At 41.6% G+C, this 19,014-nt stretch overlaps 2 protein-coding genes across 4 annotated transcripts in view; both read right to left on the reverse strand.

Moving 5' to 3' along the window:
- Window positions 1–19,014, reverse strand: part of MYLK4 (myosin light chain kinase family member 4) — a 797,874-nt gene that overhangs the window by 345,835 nt on the left and 433,025 nt on the right. The window lies entirely within an intron of this gene.
- Window positions 1–19,014, reverse strand: part of GMDS (GDP-mannose 4,6-dehydratase) — a 274,215-nt gene that overhangs the window by 74,392 nt on the left and 180,809 nt on the right. For both annotated transcript variants that reach the window (XR_014529619.1, XM_083519594.1), the window contains exon 8: window positions 7,105–7,223. Coding sequence is in view for 1 of the 2 variants with exons in the window: in XM_083519594.1 (XP_083375720.1) it covers window positions 7,105–7,223 (119 nt within the window). In the remaining variant the exon portion in view is untranslated. The remainder of the gene's footprint in view (window positions 1–7,104; window positions 7,224–19,014) is intronic.

The raw sequence follows: 19,014 nt of genomic DNA on the forward strand, positions 1-19,014 counted from the left end.
GATAGCCATGTTCAAATATATAAAAGGATGTCATATGGAGGAGGGAGAAAGGTTGTTTTCTGCTGCTCCAGAGAAGCAGACATGGAGCAATGGATCCAAACTACAAGAAAGAAGATTCCACCTAAACATTAGGAAGAACTTCCTGACAGTAAGAGCTGTTCGACAGTGGAATTTGCTGCCAAGGAGTGTGGTAGAGTCTCCTACTTTGGAGGTCTTTAAGCAGAGGCTTGACAACCATATGTCGGGAGTGCTCTGATGGTGTTTCCTGCTTGGCAGGGGGTTGGACTCGATGGCCCTTGTGGTCTATTCCAACTCTATGATTCTATGATTCTATGAAATAAGCAGGGAGGCAATATACAGCCTTGTCGTACTCCTTTCCCAATTTTGAACCAGTCACTTGTTCCATATCCAGTTCTAACCGTAGCTTCTTGTCCCACATAGAGATTTCTCAGGAGACAGATGAGGTGATCAGGCACTCCCATTTCTTTAAGAACTTGCCATAGTTTGCTGTGGTCAACACAGTCAAAGGCTTTTGCATAGTCAATGAAGCAGAAGTAGATGAATGGTAAGAGATGACAATTATTCAGTAGCTCAACCTGTTTCCCAAAGTACTATAAACTAAACTATACGATACGATACACTTCAAAATACTGTGTGCAGTACTCATGCCAGTGGGAAAGCAATGCAATAAATATTTGTAAACAAAACACTTTGAAATAAATAAATGTCTGCCACAAGTATAAGGATGCATAGTTTGAATAGGAAGTAATTTTTCAGGCTAGTGAGTTTGTCACCAATTGTCAGCCAGATTAGCCACTTCACTGGAGTTTAGTGCATGCATAACAGAATATTACTGAACACCACAAAGTTCCGCATGGGCCCTTTTTATCACCAGAATGAAGGCCATGATTTTGAAAATAAGCTCCACTTTAATGGCATACTTCCTTCCTTGTTAATGTTCAAAGATGCTTAATTGTTCTGCAAACGACAAAAATGAAAGCCCAATCTTGAGTGAATGCTAACACTTCAGCTTAGCTCAACTGCTATTAACCACAGGATAAACACATCAGAAGACAATGACCAGATTGCAGGTCAAATGCATGCATGACTACTGCATGTTTAAAAAAAGAGAGAGAGATTTCCCATCATCGTGTTGCAGTTTTGTTTTGTGGATAAGCAACAGATGCAATAAGAAAACTGACTATGGGGCAAAGTTTAGACAGGAAATAAATATGGTACGGTAATTACATTCATCTGATGTTCAGATAGAATTTCTACTTGCTTAAGAGAAAGTACAAAGAAAAAAACCACAGGAGAAAAGTAATTAACCCCCCCAAATCTGAAAAGTGTGATACGTAGCTCTTATAACAATGTGTTCACCAGCTGCAAATGACCGTTTTTCAATCCTCCTAGAAAAGGGAAATGACAGTAGCAACGACAAGGAATATCCCTGTGCGAGCCATGCATGTTAAGTCAAATGAAGTTTTGCCTTTGATTTCAATCCGATAAGGATTACTCTCCAGTCCTATCCAGGACTGAGTCTCTTCTCATGATGACGGTCATGTGAGGGAAGAGCGGAGCAGCACTAGCAAGCCTTGCTGCTTGGGTGCATCACCTTCCATTTGTTTACAACATGCCAGCCTCCACAAATAGGCCATGCGGAACAAGTTCATCCTTCAACTCATGGAGGCCCGTAAACAAGGGGAAGGTTCTGCACTGGAGGAGAAGGGGCTTGCCAGCATGCCTGTGCTCTCCCTCCCATCATTTTCATTACATAAAGGAACAGCACACCTGAACCTTGTGGGGAACACAGCCAAAATATATTGAAGTTATTAATTATTTTTAACTTCTTGGGAATCCATGCTCTGGCTGGTAAATGGCAATGCCAGTCAACGTGCCGTATTGTCACTGACGGCACTATAACCAGCCAGAGTCTTAGGGGTTGTAGAATGCTGTGTGGACTGCCTGCTGCTTGACCTTTTGATACTATGGGTCACAGTACCCTTCTGGATAGGCTCAGTGTGGGACGCAGTTGATATGTCAGAGCAGAGTACATGATCACCCACCCCTCCTCTTCTTCTGACAACATATTGTAAAAAAGGTTATGCGGAGAAATAGTGACTGGCCCAGGAAGCTTCATTGCTAAGTGGACCTGGTTCTTCCAGGTCTGATTCCAATATTGATTCCACTTTCTTGGTGCAGATTTATAGTGGTACCTCGGGTTAAGTACTTAATTTGTTCCGGAGGTCCGTACTTGACCGTACTGAAGCTGTTCTTAACCTGAAGAACCACTTAAGCTAATGGGGCCTCCTGCTGCCGCCACACCGCCAGAGCACAATTTCTGTTCTCATCCTGAAGCAAAGTTCTTAACCCGAGGTACTATTTCTGGGTTAGCGGAGTCTGTAACCTGAAGCATATGTAACCTGAAGCGTATGTAACCTGAGGTACCACTGTATATAAATTTATAGCTGCATAGGGTATAGTTTATTACTGTTCATTCTCTATTCTGTCGTAAGGTAGGGTTTGGCAACATACCGTATTTTTCGCCCTATAGGACGCACTTTTCCCCCTGCAAAAATGAGGGGGAAATCTGGGTGCGTCCTATGGGGCGAATGCAGGCTTTCGCTGAAGCTTGGAGAGCGAGAGGGGTCGGTGTGCACCAACCCCTCTTGGTCTCCAGGCTTCAGGAAGACATCCGCAGCCTAGGCAGCCCTGTGGGAGGTCCCGCAGGGCTGTCTAGGCTGCGGATAGCAGCCTGCCGCCCGGGGCGAGGTGCGCCCTGAAGCAGAGCGCCCCTCGCGCCGGGCAGACATCCGCAGCGTGGGGAGCCCTGCAGGAGTTCCTGAATCAGAGCACCCCGCGCACTGGGCAGACATCGGCCAGCCCCACAAGCTTGGGGGACAGCAGGGAGGCGCAGTGCCGCCATCCCGCTGTTCCTCGACCTGATTTGGCTTCCCCGATCTGGTTTTGGGGGGGAAATAAAGGAATTTCCCCCCTTTATTTCCCCCCCCCAAAAAAACTAGGTGCGTCCTATGGGACGGAGCATCCTATGGGACGAAAAATACGGTAATCTCCTCTATGGAATAACTTAATTGCAGAGTTTCCATAATTAGAGAAGCCTTCAAAAACATTTCTCTGTTGTTTGAAGCAGTCATCATCACAACAACGAATCTTATGGTTGTTTAAAAAACAACAGTTATCTTGAATATTCTTAGAACAGGGTGAGGTTGCAGGTTAGGACATGTTGGTCAACATGAGGACACTACAACCTCTGGTTACGCCAGAGCTCAGTTGGTTAGGGCATGGCACTGATAATGTCAAAGTTGCAAGTTTGATCTCCGTATGGGACAGCTGCATATTCCTGCATTGCAAGGGGTTAAACTAAATGATCCACGGGATCCCTTCCAACTCTGCAGTTCTATGATTAAGCCCCCAAACCTGGCTCAGCCAAAGATATGGCAGCCTAAGTTGCTCATCTCAGCTGCGTTCAGGCTGGTATTAAGCCTCCAAAAAGCGTTTGGATGTGTGGAGGGAATGGGACCAGAGATGGGAGACTTAGGCTAGATCCTAAGACCATTCAGCCTGGTCATGTGACCTAGTAACCTGGCACAGACCACTATTTTAAAGGCTCGCTTTTCCTCCACCATGATCAGAGCAGCAGCAACCAGTCTCACTGCTGAATGGGGTTTGGATCTGGCTTAATTTATGCCTGCTTGCTTTACGCCAGCTTTTTGTACCTCTTGGATTGTTCCCTTGCACATCCTGAAAAACAGCTCTTGCTTGTGAGACTTTTCAGAACCCCTTTACTCCTTTAAAACATTTCTAGGCTGCTTCCCCCAAAGAAACACCCAAAGCAGCTTACACAGAAGAAATGCAAATACTCTGAAGAACAGGCAAATCATGACCATTTCAGGCAAGGATAGCAAAAATGGAGATTAATGTGACTGTTCATTGCTTTTTTATGTTAATCTCAGCCCTTCAAGCAACGAATACTTTTGCTGCAGATCTATATGTAGAATTATATGAGGGAAAACCTCATAAATCTTTCCACTGCTTATATAGGGTCCCCTCCACCTTTATTCACAGACAGCAGTCTGCTAAGAACTTTCGAGTGCCTTAGTGGTTTGAGGCTATCCTTACAATGCTGCTCTGATTTAATAAGATTAATGACAGAAAATTAGTCAAGACAAGTGTTTGCTTGTTTGGTTTATCCTGTTGGAGTTCAAATGAGAAGAGGGAAGTGTTTCCCCATCGTATTACTTAATTAGTAATAGGCAAAAGGAAGATAGAAAGGGGGGGGGAAAGGTGTAATAGTTACGGGGGGAAATATTTGTAGCTGAAAGGTCTTCTTGTCAGCGCAAGGAACTGAATTAGAATCACTCTGAGGAATCTCATCATTCCAGAGTTTTCCTTGGCAGTAGCCGTGTTAAAAGAAAAAAAATGAACTAGATTTCAAAGATGAAAGTCTCACAGACAAAATTGCTTACATTTCACTTGTCAAAATTTCCTTTTCCTCATTGTTTCAGACCAACACAATGAAACACTGTTATCTTTGACATGGTAGATACACCACTGATTTTGATGTGGATTAAATGCCAACGCTAGGGGTAGCTTTGCAAATTAATACAATGAAATTAAAGGGACACATGGTCTCAGAAGTTTCAAACCAGTGATGGAGAACAGATATGGGTAAGGGCATTTTGTGGGTGTACTTTCTCCATGTCCATTCCCCCTTCCCTTTCTCTCACACTCTCCTATTTATACACACATACCTCATTCATTGTCCCATGCAATACTCATATTATGTACATAACATTCACATTCATATGCACCAGGAATACCTTTGGATGTCATGGGACTACAACTCCCATCATCAATGTCTACTGGCCATGATAACTGGGCTGATGGAGTTGGAGCTGAACAACATCTTTGGGCTCTATGTTCGTTATACAGCATATACAGAGCTTAACACCTGACCCATATCCCACCATTCTTGCCAACAGCATACAGCCCCATCTGTCTCTGTGTGTGCTCTGTTAGCGAAGTGGTGAAAAAAAAGGGGTTCTCCTTTGGTACTGTGGTTGCTTTTGCTGGATCAAAGAGTCTTTTGTCAGAGGAGGGGCACCAGCAACCCAGCCTGTCCTACAATCACCTTGGTTTTATTTTTTTTAACAGAAATATGCAAGGAAGTAAACAAATAATACAAACAGAAGCAAGTGCTTCTGATCTCCCCAAAGTCTGCTGAAAACTCCTATACCTGGAGAAACCTAGAGCATGGGTAGGCAAACTAAGGCCCGGGGGCCAGGTCTGGCCCAATCGCCTTTTAAATCCGGCCTGCGGATGGTCCGGGAATCAGCGTGTTTTTACATGAGTGGAATGTGTGCTTTTATTTAAAATGCATCTCTGGGTTATTTGTGGGGCCTGCCTGGTGTTTTTACATGAGTAGAATGTGTGCTTTTATTTAAAATGCACCTCTGGGTTATTTGTGGGGCATAGGAATTCATTCATTTCCCCCTCCAAAAAATATAGTCCGGCCCCGCACAAGGTCTGAGGGACAATGGACTGGCCCCCTGCTGAAAAAGTTTGCTGACCCTGACCTAGAGAAACCTGCAGTAGTCCCAAGGCAGACTGAAATGCCTCATATCATGGATGTCTAGCCTGTCTCCCTCACCTGATAAACCTTCTCCATAGCATCCTGATAGGAAGCCCAGAGTCTCTGCAAGAGTACCAATCTGGATGTCATAAGGGTCTATCACCAGGATTATACTTGGGAGGAAAGGAAGAGGGAGAAGATCCAGTTGCAAACAATGACCCAGCACATGACTCAGAGGTGCTGGCAGGGATGCTTGGCAGTGAGAATATAAGTCTCTTTGTCTGCTCTGGACCTTTGCCAAGTTCACAACTCCCTCGTGAGCTTTGCAAGTGCTTGTTCAATTGCTCATCTCCAGAAGTCGCTGCCTCAGTTCCTGCTCCAGTGCCCATTTGCTTTCGGAATGGAAATTCACTTGCCATTTGGAATCTGTGAAAAGCAAACCCCAAAACTGACAGCAGGTTCTGAGCAAATGAGGAAAATTGATTCTCTTTCTTGAGAAGAAGAGTAGAAGAGTTTGGATTTGATATCCCGCTTTATCACTAACCGAAGGAGTCTCAAAGCGGCTAACATTCTCCTTTCCCTTCCTTCTCCACAACGAACACTCTGTGAGGTGAGTGGGGCTGAGAGACTCCAAAGAAGTGTGACTGGCCCAAGGTCACCCAGCAACTGCATGTGGAGGAGGGGGACACGAACCCGGTTCATCAGATTATGAGTCTATCACTCTTAACCACTACACCACACTGGCTCTTGAGTCATCCATCCACCTACTGCTACAACAATGCAGTATGTAGCTGTTGTTGGACTATAGCTAGCTAGCAGGACCAGTGGTTGGGGATGATGTGTACTGTAGTCCAAAAGCAGCTGGAGACCCAAGTTTGGGAAAACCTGCTCTAGATTTCAGTATCTGTACACAAAATTGTAATACCAAATATGAGAATGGCACACTTGGTTGTTGTCCCACAACTGTGAAAACTCCCTTGCCTTAGTCAAAACCTGTCTTTCCTGGATGTACACAAGACTCCCTTTGTTAGGCTGGATTTTAACGTTTGGGATTAATCATATATGGGAGACCAGGGGCCAGATTCATCTAAGGAAAGCAAAACTTATGTCTTTAAAGAGACGTGCCACGAGAGTTTTGATTTGTTCTTTGGCTTGGAATGGCGATTCTTTATGTGGACATTTGAATACTGTCACCTTCCCCTCAACCATCAAGTGAAAACCAAACATTTTTTTTAGTGCTTGATTGCACAATTTTAGGTACAGAGAGAACAGAGAATTCTGCCATTTTTTTGTTCTGGATATGAGTTGTCAACATATCTTCAAATTAGACTGAATGGAGGAAAAGGATAATACTAAAAGGCTTCAGGACATAATAAGAGAGAGCATGGTACATGAACAGTACTACATCAGAGAGAGAACTTCCCTTTACACAGAGGTACAAATAGCCAAATAAAAGGATGTGAGCGAGAAATGGTCAACCAAAATTATTGCTGTTGTGTGTTCCTACTTACACAATCGTTTTCCCAATGTGCTGGAATGCCTTCTCCACAAATTCACGGACACTGTGGACCTCCCCAGTAGCTATTACAAAGTCCTCTGGCTCATCCATTTGCAGCATTAGCCACATAGCCTGAAGAAAGATAAGTACATCCTAGTTTAGTTCATCTGTTACTGCTCTCCCGTTTGGTGCATTTTATTGTATTACCGCTTAAAACAACCCAAAGCATTTTCAGTTAGCAGAACAGCACTTCAAGGAAAAGCAGTACCACTGCGGCAAATTATTTTCATAACATTAGAGGAAGAAATAATATAATATAGCCTAATTGGTTATAACTTCTCACTGCTCTATGGAAGATAATTTATTGATTTATGCATTTATAACCCCCCAAACGATCACAAGAATCAAGGGAGTATACAGCTTATGACAATAAAATAAATGAAAGTATCCAGAAAACATCATTAAAAACACCAATAAAACCTCCATAAATACCGATTTGTCAAAACAGAACATTTGTCAAAACAGTACAATTGTTAGAAGACATCTTAAAGAAGGAAGAAATGGTTCCCACCAAACTTCTAGTGGTAGGGTGTTCCACAGGTAGGGCCTGCCACAGTAAAGGCTTGGTTCATAGCGAAGGCCTACTGAACCTCATGGGTATGTGGAACCACCAGAAGTGCCCCATCAGAGGATCTCAATACACTTTATAAAAACCTTGCCCCATTCCACTGCATGGCTAAACATCTCCCATTACTGGAATGCCTTTTTAACCCCTCCTTATTTAATTATTCTGAAAATGTCAGGGTTAAAATGAGCAGTCGTATAAAGCTGTTCTTATCTTTCTTTCTTTTGAACACCCAAATGTTGTTCAAACGTATATACAAGCATTCAGGAATACGGGTTCCCAACAGTGTCATCCCTCCTTGTACTGGGATTGGCAAAAATGCCCATGTCATGAGTGAAACAGGCAGGAATGTCCCCGGGACAAAGCCCACCATTTGCCCATGGACAAATGGACTGAGAAAATGCCTCCTAAAGATCTTAGAAACCAGAACAGATGGGTGTGAAGTTTCTCACTGCTGGACAGCAGAAATTCTTCACCCCAGCACACTTCTTTTTGTCCTGCCAAATGGCCTCACCTCCCAGCATATTTATTAGTTGGTTGGCTACCATTCCTCTTAACACCTTAGGGTCAATTTAAACCAGCCACTGGACATCACAGGGATGAGGGGATTCTATGTGAAGGCACATTTTTTGCTCAGGTTATAACTCAGTTATAACCTAGATATTAGGTTATAACTGAGATTGCAGCCCATAACTCAGTTCAACCTGTATTTCAGATATTTTCCAGGAGGTGGTAGTCTGTAATCTTGACACGTTTTGAGAGCTTACAAGAACCTTCACTCAGTAAATTACATTGGCAAAAAGTCATTTCTTTAAAAAAGTCATGTGACACCCTTGTTTTTGCAAAATCCAGATTCCACAACTGGAATAAATGAAGAAAATGAAGCACTGGGCATATGCCTTATTTGATTATTTGTAGAAAACTACATTTTCTCTGGCCAAATACATGTCTGAAACTTATGTGAAGTTAAAAAATGTATACATGTAAATTTAGCTGCTTAAGGTGTAGTTATTTGGCCTGCATTAACATAGCTAGCTGAACAAAAAGAAAACAAAATCGTGAAGACATTTTCGTAAAAGGCAAAATGCAAATAAACACAGAAACTTTCTTCTTCTAAATAAACAAAGAGTTTTGGAATGAATTACGAAGACATATCCTCTTTCACTGATTTTAATAGGTGGCAAAGTTGCATAACTGAGTCTGGTGGCTGTGCAGAGCTTTCAGGGCTAAATACCTATGGCAGATGAAAGGCAGACAAGAGAAATCAGGAGCAACAAATGTCTTCAACATCCTGCACAGGGTCAGCAGCTGAGCCAAGAACAGAACTTGGGGTTTCTGACTCCCAGCCTAGTACTCAATCAGCTAGACCACACTGCTACCCTGAAATGATATCTGGAGAAAAACTTACCACTGTAAGTCAATCCAAAATGACTGAAATACTCTAATCCCTTAGTGAAAGAAACAGGGAGCTACCTGTAAGGCTCAACCCTTGTTTAATAAATAATCTGCATGCAAACACCATAATTCAAACTCTCCCCATATGGTTTAAAGGGATTGCTATCTCGTAGGGTAATCCACGATGCTATTTGCACTGACCTCTTCACATCACATTTAAAGAAAACAACTTTACTAGCTCCCCAGATGCCAGGGGATACTCTGCAAATCAGATTAATATAAGCTCTGGGACAGCTCAGTTTCTTTTAGTAAATAGCACCTGAAAAGTTCAGATTTCCCCCACCCCTCTGTCAGCAATACATAGAGAATTAAAGCATTCTCACAGAAGTAGTGTGCTTGCATGATGGTGTTTTTTTTTACAGCTAAAACATGTAGCCAAAAGTTTCACTAGTATGCTACAGTTCTTTACCTGGAACAGTCGCGACATGAAACAAATGAGGCTCAAGAAATTGTAGAGTAAACTTATGAAAGATACCTTGTTATTTCTACAGTATTCTGCTTTCTCAGTTGTGATACATCAGCCTTTGGAGAGTCAAAAAAGAGTTTCTTAAAAAACAAAAAGAAAAAACCCCCACCTCCAGGCATTCCAGTCTAACCACCTGATTAAATCCTTCATTGAAGGTGTGTCCTAACTCTTATGATGTCTTTTAAACTCAGGAAATCAAAATTCATGACTTACATACAGATCTTTTGCTTCTTAGAGGCCCACAAGGGCGAATAAGGTCAAAATGAAAGACACTGTATCCATTGGACTCTGCCAGCTTTCTTGATCAGCCTACTGTGAACTGTGAGAATTAGTAGACTGATCAATTTCAGATGCAGTGATGTTTCTAAGACCAGACCTTCTAACACATTGCTGCAAAAATCCCGGCTGCTATGGAAATGCATGTATGTCGTTATTGCCAACAAAGCCATAAGACATTTTGTTTCATTTCTGAAATGCAAAGATGAAGATTCATTTCAGTGAATCAAAAGATCTTAGTGCAATTTTATAAATTTAGAGCATGATCAGAAGCAGAACTTTTATCTAGTCGCTATTCAGCTGCTTTGTGCAGCTTGGTAGCTTTAGTATCTAAACATACAATCTAAACCAAACCTACAACAGATTGCATTGTCAATGTGTAACCATTCCTTTCCAGTCCATCCATTTCTGTCATATGTGCTGACAGCAGAGCAGTTCCTGGATGAAAGGGTAGAGACCAGGATTCCAGTTCTATGAAACTGCTTCAAAATTATGTCCCATTAATTCAAATCAATTTAGATTTCAAATGCAAAACCTATGACACAACAGTAGCTTTCTTTTTTCTTCAATCCCTTCTATGCAGAGTATTATTTCGCATGTGCACAAGGATTCACAATTGCACACACAGAGTATTTTTCTGCTTGTAAAAGAAAACAGAAAAGGTGTGCTCATGGGATCTCATGGGACTGCAGATATTGTGTTTATGGTTCAGATGAATGGCAACCTTTTATATCATTCACATCTTTAATTCTACAAGATTAATTAAAAAAAAACTAAGTTGTTCGCAATTCTGCAAAATGAGATTTCCAAGGGACATTAGTGTATGTCAATGGGTACAAGATTGCAACATGACAAATACCTTATATGACTTGTATGGTGCTCACAACACTACATAATTCTGCTTCGTTTTTGCTGTTTCTTTAAAGCACCTTTTTCTGCTTCTTTACAGTATATTTTAAGTTATTGAACTAAAAATACATACAGGTTTATGTTTGCTTTGCTGTACTCATTTTTTATATAATATAAACATCCTACATTGTGAAAACATGTGAAATAATTATTAGATTAGAATTTTTTTTGGAGAAATCATTTGTTTTTAGCAAACAGTACTGTAGGATGTGGGTACGCTCGTACTTTTTTCTTCTGCCAAAAAACCAGCAACTGTTTAACAAAAAATAGTCTCTTGTTCTGGAGACTATGTCAAAGAGACTCAATAAAGGGTAGGTGGATAGGATACACCAATTGCTCAAGCTGTTTAATCATTCAATAAATATCTCATTAATAAATATTATGCAGTCAAACAGAAATCTATACTGAACGCTTTCATAACAGTCAAAATCCCAGGAACTGGTTCTCTCCCACCACAAAGTATATAAAGTTCCTGATGTACCAATTTCCAGGGTTTTATTGTACTGGCTTCAGGATAAAAACAAGCAGAATAATAAAATACTGCAATTCTAGATTTATTTTGCCCTTACTAAATGGCTTACTGATTTTAACAGAGGGGAAAATCTTTGTTTAAAGTTCCACTGAGCATAATTAACGGTTATTGACTTGCAAATGAAGAACAGGTGACATTCTGAATTAGAAGATAAACGATCCTGTGTTCTTGTGTGATAATGGCTTAGTAATTGCTACAAAGCTGCAGCCTAGTGCATCCTATCATGATGCCAGATCATGTGCAGAAAACAAAGGGCTCTGTGCAATAGGTATTCAGCCGTTCACCTCTTTATACAGCTGTACAATGATTTGGTCCATTTATTCTCTGATGGGGCTGCACAACTGAGGTAAAAGTTCAGCAGTTCTCACCTTCCTGTTCACATGCTGAACTCCCTGACCCGTGACACGGCTAGGCCTCAATCTGCGATAAAATCACTGCCTGACTTTGGCTATCTTTTAACCATCGCGAGGTCACATATTTGAACATTTTTTTGCGGAGGTGAAGGAAGAGACAAAGTTTTCTTCAATTTCTCAGCAGAATGATTCATATAGGATGGCAGACATTTACTTAGATGTCAATTTTAACAAAAAGTACTTTTTCTTATCACATCTCATTACCAGATGCTGGCAACGCTAATGCAAATGTGTGAAGATAAAACTCAATGAAGAAATCAACTGGGGTATAAATATCATCATCAACATCATCATCATCACCATCATTATTTCATAATTAAATTTTGTTTTGTTAATGGCTTGAATTTCTGGGTTAGTTCCAAGTCTGCAGTCTTCCCAGGAGTTCTCTTGTATGAAGGGCTGAACAAAATCCATAACCACATTTGTTTTTCTTAGGTGAATCAATTTAGTTTTCCTCTAGGGGCTCCCAGCAATGCTAAAAGTGATACTGACTGCAATGCAAGAATACATACTAGCCAGTGCTATTTTTCTAGAAAAATAGGTGCTGGAACTCACCGTGAATGCCTCTCTTGTCGGCACCCACCTGAGAGGTGCCAGAACTGAGTTCTGGCAAGTTCCAGCTGAAAAAAAGCCCTGATAGTAGCATGCCTGCGTACTTTCAAAATACTTTGACCTGCACTTAACACTCTGTATAATTACAGTGGTACCTTGGGTTAAGTACTTAATTCGTTCTGGAGGTCCGTTCTTAACCTGAAACTGTCCTTAACCCGAAGCACCACTTTAGCTAATGGGGCCTCCTGCTGCCGCCGTGCCACCAGAGCACGATTTCTGTTCTCATCCTGAAGCAAAGTTCTTAACCTGAAGCACTATTTCTGGGTTAGCGAAGTCTGCAACCTGAAGCGTATGTAACCTGAAGCGTACGTAATCTGAGGTACCACTGTACAGGGGTTGTCAGCATTTTCTTTACAAATAATAAAATCCCTCTAGTGATGATGGCATGGAATATTTCTGAGCTTACGACGAGATCCTAAGCCTTGCTTTTTAAACAAATAACTAGCAGCGGATTGACGTGAGGGTGAGTATTCATTTTTGACCTACGCTACAGTAACAGCACAGAAGAGGATGCTATGCTATGCCATGGATATTGTGCTGGCATGGCAGGAAGTTGGGCAGCTCAAATGTTTTGACGTTGGGTGTCATGTGAATATTCACGCAGGCCAACACCCTTCAGAAATAGCTTGCTCTCTATATTGTTCACACCTGGGTTACTGAAGGAAGTGAAAGAAAACCTTGCATAGGATTATTCTAGTCAAACCATACAAATTCTGTGCATTTCTCTTATGTGTGCATGACATGTGTACACACACACATGTGGGCGAAACCAGGATTTATTTTGGGAGGGGCAGGATCAATGTTAGGGGGCAGAACTGAGCTATCTGTAATGCAACTGCTCAGTTAGTTAAGTATTTTTATGTGTTTACTTGATTTAGGGGGGCATATGCCCCCTGCCCCCCTTGGCTACACCCATGCACACACACATATCTGAAGCAACTATAGGTATGACTCACTAATCCAGCACCCCAACTGAAAACACTTATTAACTGTGCTGTCATCCATTAGCACAATGCTTGTTAATCAAGGCTTAGTTTAACTAAACACCCAAATGTTCATGGTAGCAAGATCCCTGCATTGTTGTATGACGCCTTTGTGATGGTGCTATTTGTCTGAAAACCAAAAAGAAAAAACCCAAATCAAAATCTGAAAGTGGTCAGAAATCTTTAACTTAAAATGGATGAATTTTCTACACACAGTACTTCTTGTTTTTAGGAAGTAATGAGATCTCAAATCGAATAGCATGCAATGACCACCTAGAATTTAGTTAACTTCTGAAGCTGAACATTCTAGAAAATCTAAGCAGAGTGTTAAGAATATGTACACACTTATTTTAATATTTCGTAAGTCCAATTAGCAGTAGGAATTAAAATAAAAGCACAAAATGAATCAGGTTTCAATTGAAAATTACACTCGAAGAATACATTCAGAACCAGAAAAATGCACACACAAACCACATTAAATATGTGCCGAAAATTTATAAGACCCGGGGGTGTGTTTTTGCACATTTCCTGAGCGGGGAATTAAAAAAAGAAGAAGGAAAAGCCAAGGTGTGCAAAGAGCTATCTATTCACATACTCTCTTGGTACATAATTGGCACAACAGAATCAATAAATTCTAAGGAAGGGAGAACACAAAAGGAAATGCCTACTGGTATGAAGAAGAAGAGGAGTTTGGATTTGATATCCCGCCTTTCACTCCCCTTCAGGAGTCTCAAAGCGGCTAACAATCTCATTTCCCTTCCTCCCCCACAACAAACACTCTGTGAGGTGAGTGGGGCTGAGAGACTTCAAAGAAGTGTGACTGGCCCAGGGTCACCCAGCAGCTGCATGTGAAGGAGCGGAGACGCGAACCTGGTTCCCCAGATTACGTGACTACTGCTCTTAACCACTACACCACACTGGGAAAGACCCAAGTTGCTCCTCCTATACAAATTCCAATACGTGCGGCTGTGGACTACGGCAGTCTACTGTATTTTTTGCTCTACAAGACTCACTTTTTCCCTCCTAAAAAGTAAGGGGAAATGTGTGTGCATCTTATGGAGCGAATGTAGGCTGCGCAGCTATACCAGAAGCCAGAACAGCAAGAGGGATAGCTGCTTTCACTGCGCAGCGATCCCTCTTGCTGTTCTGGCTTCCGAGATTCAGAATATTTTTTTTTCTTGTTTTCCTCCTCCAAAAACTAGGTGCGTCTTGTGGTCTGGTGCGTCTTATAGAGCGAAAAATACGGTAATTTGAATCGAGAGCAAAGCGGATTAACAGCAGAATAACACTCATGTGTGGACACTAGCCCATGGTGTGGTATCAACAATCACAGCTGGAGATCAGGAGCCATTCACAACACTGATCATATTTAGGTATGTGTGATGGAGCAGGCAGAGGCAAATGGAACAAATGGTGTCTGGTTGGATGTTCATTTTTCTCCAATAGTACAGTGACAATGTGAGAGGTTTCAGTCTACTACAGGGAGCCCTGAGCCCATGGGCAGCTGTGTCCTTTTGCTTCCAAATCTGGTAAGACTGATCCTTCAATGCAACAGCACAGTCTCTCTGAAACTCCCTGAATATTAACATTAGGGAAGCACTGTCAGTGTATTGTTTTCTGCACCTGCTAAAACCTTTTCATCTTTAGGCAATCCTCCCAAGACATGTAATTTTACCATGCGACGATAACACGAAACCTCTTTCTGCATGCCAACTGTATTTTCTCAGGACAAATGGCAACAATAGTAGCAATGCTTGCACTTGCAAACGGCAATTATTTATTTAGTTCATACTAATTACATCATTATTCACTAGCCAGAGACACTAGAAGGAAAAGCGGTGGTCTCTCTTGGCACATTGGGGTGCTTGGGATGTATAATAATAAATTAATATCTATTTTTCTTTTGCACTTGTATGGTCCAACTGTTTTACAACACCTCAGGAGAAATAATGGGACAACAGAAGACAGTGCTTGGGAACATAACCACTGTGATCTAGATAAACTTTTAAATATAAACCCTGAGAACCTTTCTGTTTTAATTCATCCAATTTTTTCGTCATTCATTGCAGGTGAATACACAATGCTCTTACTGTGTTGTCAAACATTAATGTAGTGTTGTCCTTTTCCTTGTACTGTATCAGCAAGTGTCAAAATGCTGTTCTTGCAAAGTATGAAGGTATTTGTATAAGGCTTTATTACTGATCTTTAGGTATTTGCCACGGGCAAAATGAAACAGAAAAGCTGCTCGTTGGGAAATCACGTCAACAATAGAAGTTTAAACAAGCCTTTAAATATATCACCCTTTGTCTTTTCCTTTTTTAAAAAAGTCCAGAGCCATCTTTATCTATTATTAATATCGGTTGCATATCCCCTCACAAAAACTCCTTCACTTCATTGACAGAGAGGAAAAGATAATCTAAAAAACCCCTAGGTTGCCTTAAGGGGTGATACGGGGAAGATCAATGGGAGTCTCTGGTTGTGGGTGCTTGGGGAGAAGTACCAAGCCTTCAATCTCCGAAAGGGATGGAGGAGACTTGCTTCTCTCATTATTGGGTCTGGGCTTTGTTGCAGATGAATTTATAATACTTTCCACGTGAGAGTGAATGGATTTGGAATTGGACCCCGCCTCTCAAGAAAAAGCTATGGTCCTTGCGGCAACAGAACCATGATATTACATACCTCATCCTCCAATGGGTGAATGGATGGAAAATGAAGCCTAATAATAATAATAATAATTTATTTATACCCTGCCCATCTGGCTGGGTTTCCCCAGCCACTCTGGGTGGCTTCCGACAAAACACTAAAATGCAATAACCTAGCTTCCCTAAACAGGGCTGCCTTCAGATGTCTTCTAAAAGTTTGGTAGTTATTTTTCTCTTTGACATCTGGTGGGAGGGCGTTCCACATGCACCAAGTTGGTCAGATAAAGGCCCCAGATTTGCTGGCTGGGGAAAAGCACAATTTCCTATCCTGTTATTATATGAATAAGCCTTATGTGCCATGAGGTAGGAGTGGTGGTGGAAATTCTTCTCAAGTGTTTCGGCACAAGATGCCACTATATCGTCATGGTAAGACCTGTTTCCCTTGTCTACTGGCAAAAGCCCTGAATTGTTTAAATCAGGCTTCCTCAACCTCGGCCCTCCGGATGTTTTTGGCCTACAACTCCCATGATTCCTAGCTAGCAGGACCAGTGATCAGGGATGCTGGGAACTGTAGTCTCTAAACATCTGGAGGGCCGAGGGGCCATGATACCAAAGAGACTGATCCTAGTTGATATTGAGGCCAGTTGGAAAGGCCTGCTCCATGCTCCCCACACATGTATGGTTGGTTGTAGGAATGAATGAGATGATCTCCTCTGTTGTAGTGCTTTTCTGAGGAGAATCCATTCTTGGGGGAAATCTGCCTGGCAAGCTTCTGGTCTGCCTAATGTATTTTCCTATCTGTCTCTCCGTGTTTGTTGGTTTTTATTTATTTATACATACGTGATGTTTTAATTGAATTGACAAACAGAACAAGAAAACGTAATCGGAAATCATAGCTGTCAACCTTCCCTTTTTTTGCAGGAAATTCCCTTATTTCAGCGCCGCTTCCCGCTGCTGTCCTGGATTGTTAGATATCCCATAGACTGTACCCAGGACAGGTGAGGCTGCTGATCCCTTATTTTCAAATCCGAAAGTTGACAGCTATGTAGGAAATACATAATAAGTCAAGTACATGAACTAACATCTCACTAAGATGCTCTCTCTTGTAATCCTTTATGAGGAACTCCACAGCAAGAACCCTACTGCTTGTAGATGAGATAAAGACTGGTTTGGATCTGTAGAAATACGGTACCTTCTTGCTGCATGAAGATTTAGGGAGCAGCTCCCTTGGAGAGGGACTGAGGGGCCACAGAACGTGGCATATCTACCACTCCACAGTCAGAGAGGGAGGCCTGTCATCAGAGAATTCCCTAGCACACCTGTGGAAAGCTGTGCCACTACTGCCGACCCACCTTTAATGTTCCCTGGTGCGTTCCCAATTGGGAGGGGAATAATAATTAAAAATGCCAGCGAGGAGACGAAAAAAGGTAGGACGTCATACACCCTTTGCTCTAGCAGAAACAAACTCAGCAGGTTTAGGATGCAGTGATGGCTCCTTCACCGCACAATCTCCCTCCCTCCCTCAACGCAATCTCCATAGGATCGTTCTGCTCAACAGGAAGGCCCCTACGTCTTTGTCACAGGAAAGAGAGCATACAAGTGAGCAGGGGGAAGACAGGGGAAAAACAATACCAAGTATTATAAAATATAACCATAATAATAACTCATATTAAAAAATAATAAAAGATAACGATGAATCAATGGATAATCTTCCTTTAAAAATCTTCCCTCCTGAATTAGCTATACAAAACTTCTTATACCTAGTAAAAATATGAAGCACGCTTCGAGGTTTTTGCCCTCTGGCTCATTAAAAAAACCCCCACAAATCTTTTAATCAGTTGTTTTTTATGGCTTTACGAATTAATTTGCTCTGTTCGGTTTAGAAATGAAGCACAAATGTTTTTGTTCCATGGGGGGGATGGAGGAAGCAGCCACCCTATGCAGTCAGCTTAATCACTGCAAGACGAAAGGGTGGCACCCAGAATGTGGTCAGGTTTGGGCAGACATAGGAATGAATGCTAGGAAAGCACTAGTCAAAGGCATGTTTTCATTACAAATAGCTCAAGTAGACTTTCAAGTCAAGTGTTGGTTTGTTGCTATAACAACTTAATCTCCTTAAATTATTCATCACACTGGGTGTATTGATCACCCTGTTGCAAAAACTGGCTGGAAGGCTTCTTGGCATCAGATGAAGATGCTTATGCATTTCCGTCTCTAATTTTTGAAGAAAATAGGATTAATCGTGTTCTTTCCACGAAGAGACCATCATCTCAGTTTGAACCAGGAGACATTACACTAGTCAGCAAGGAAAAATAAACAAAGAAAACACGACAGCAAATTTTCAGTATCATTTACCAGTATATGGGCACTCTAGGAACTTTACATGAATGTTGATTAGGAGTAAATTCAAGACATTGGCCTGGTACAAATAACAGCTAAGGCACACCATGACTTTGTGTGCATGTGTGGCTAGGAGATCGCAACCACTTTGTTCCTCTGCTGTCCTGTGGTATGCATTCTAGCTGAGCGTCTGTTATTGTGATTTCTGGAGAGATTTAACCCTCTGCACTTTCCATTTCAACTTTATTTTCTTTACCAATCCCTTCGTTTTGGGATTAAAAGTGCCTTCTTTTTAAGTCAAGTGTAACCCTGTTGCACTTTTCTTTTCTTTTCTTTTCTTTTTTTGCAATTGTTCACTCTGATATGTGTTGAACTTGATGGCAATATTGTCACTGTGATATGTTGTTTACTCTCTGAAGATGGTAACATTCTGCATCTGATCAGGAGACATTCCCATCAATTCTTCTTCTAGATGTTTCAGGGTTGAGAACTGGCAGAGAAATAGATGTTGGAGCTAAGCGTTCCTGATTCAGTCCTGAGTTCATTGAAAAGACAACTAGAGATTGAATTGTGTAGGGAAGGTGGAATATAACTGCTTCAAATAAACAATAATACAGTGCACATGGATGTGGAGAGAAGCAGAAAATGTATTGTTCACTTTATGTCTCAA

Source organism: Podarcis liolepis, assembly GCF_965112155.1.
Source record: "Podarcis liolepis genome assembly, chromosome: 8".
Taxonomy (NCBI): Eukaryota; Metazoa; Chordata; class Lepidosauria; order Squamata; family Lacertidae; genus Podarcis; species Podarcis liolepis.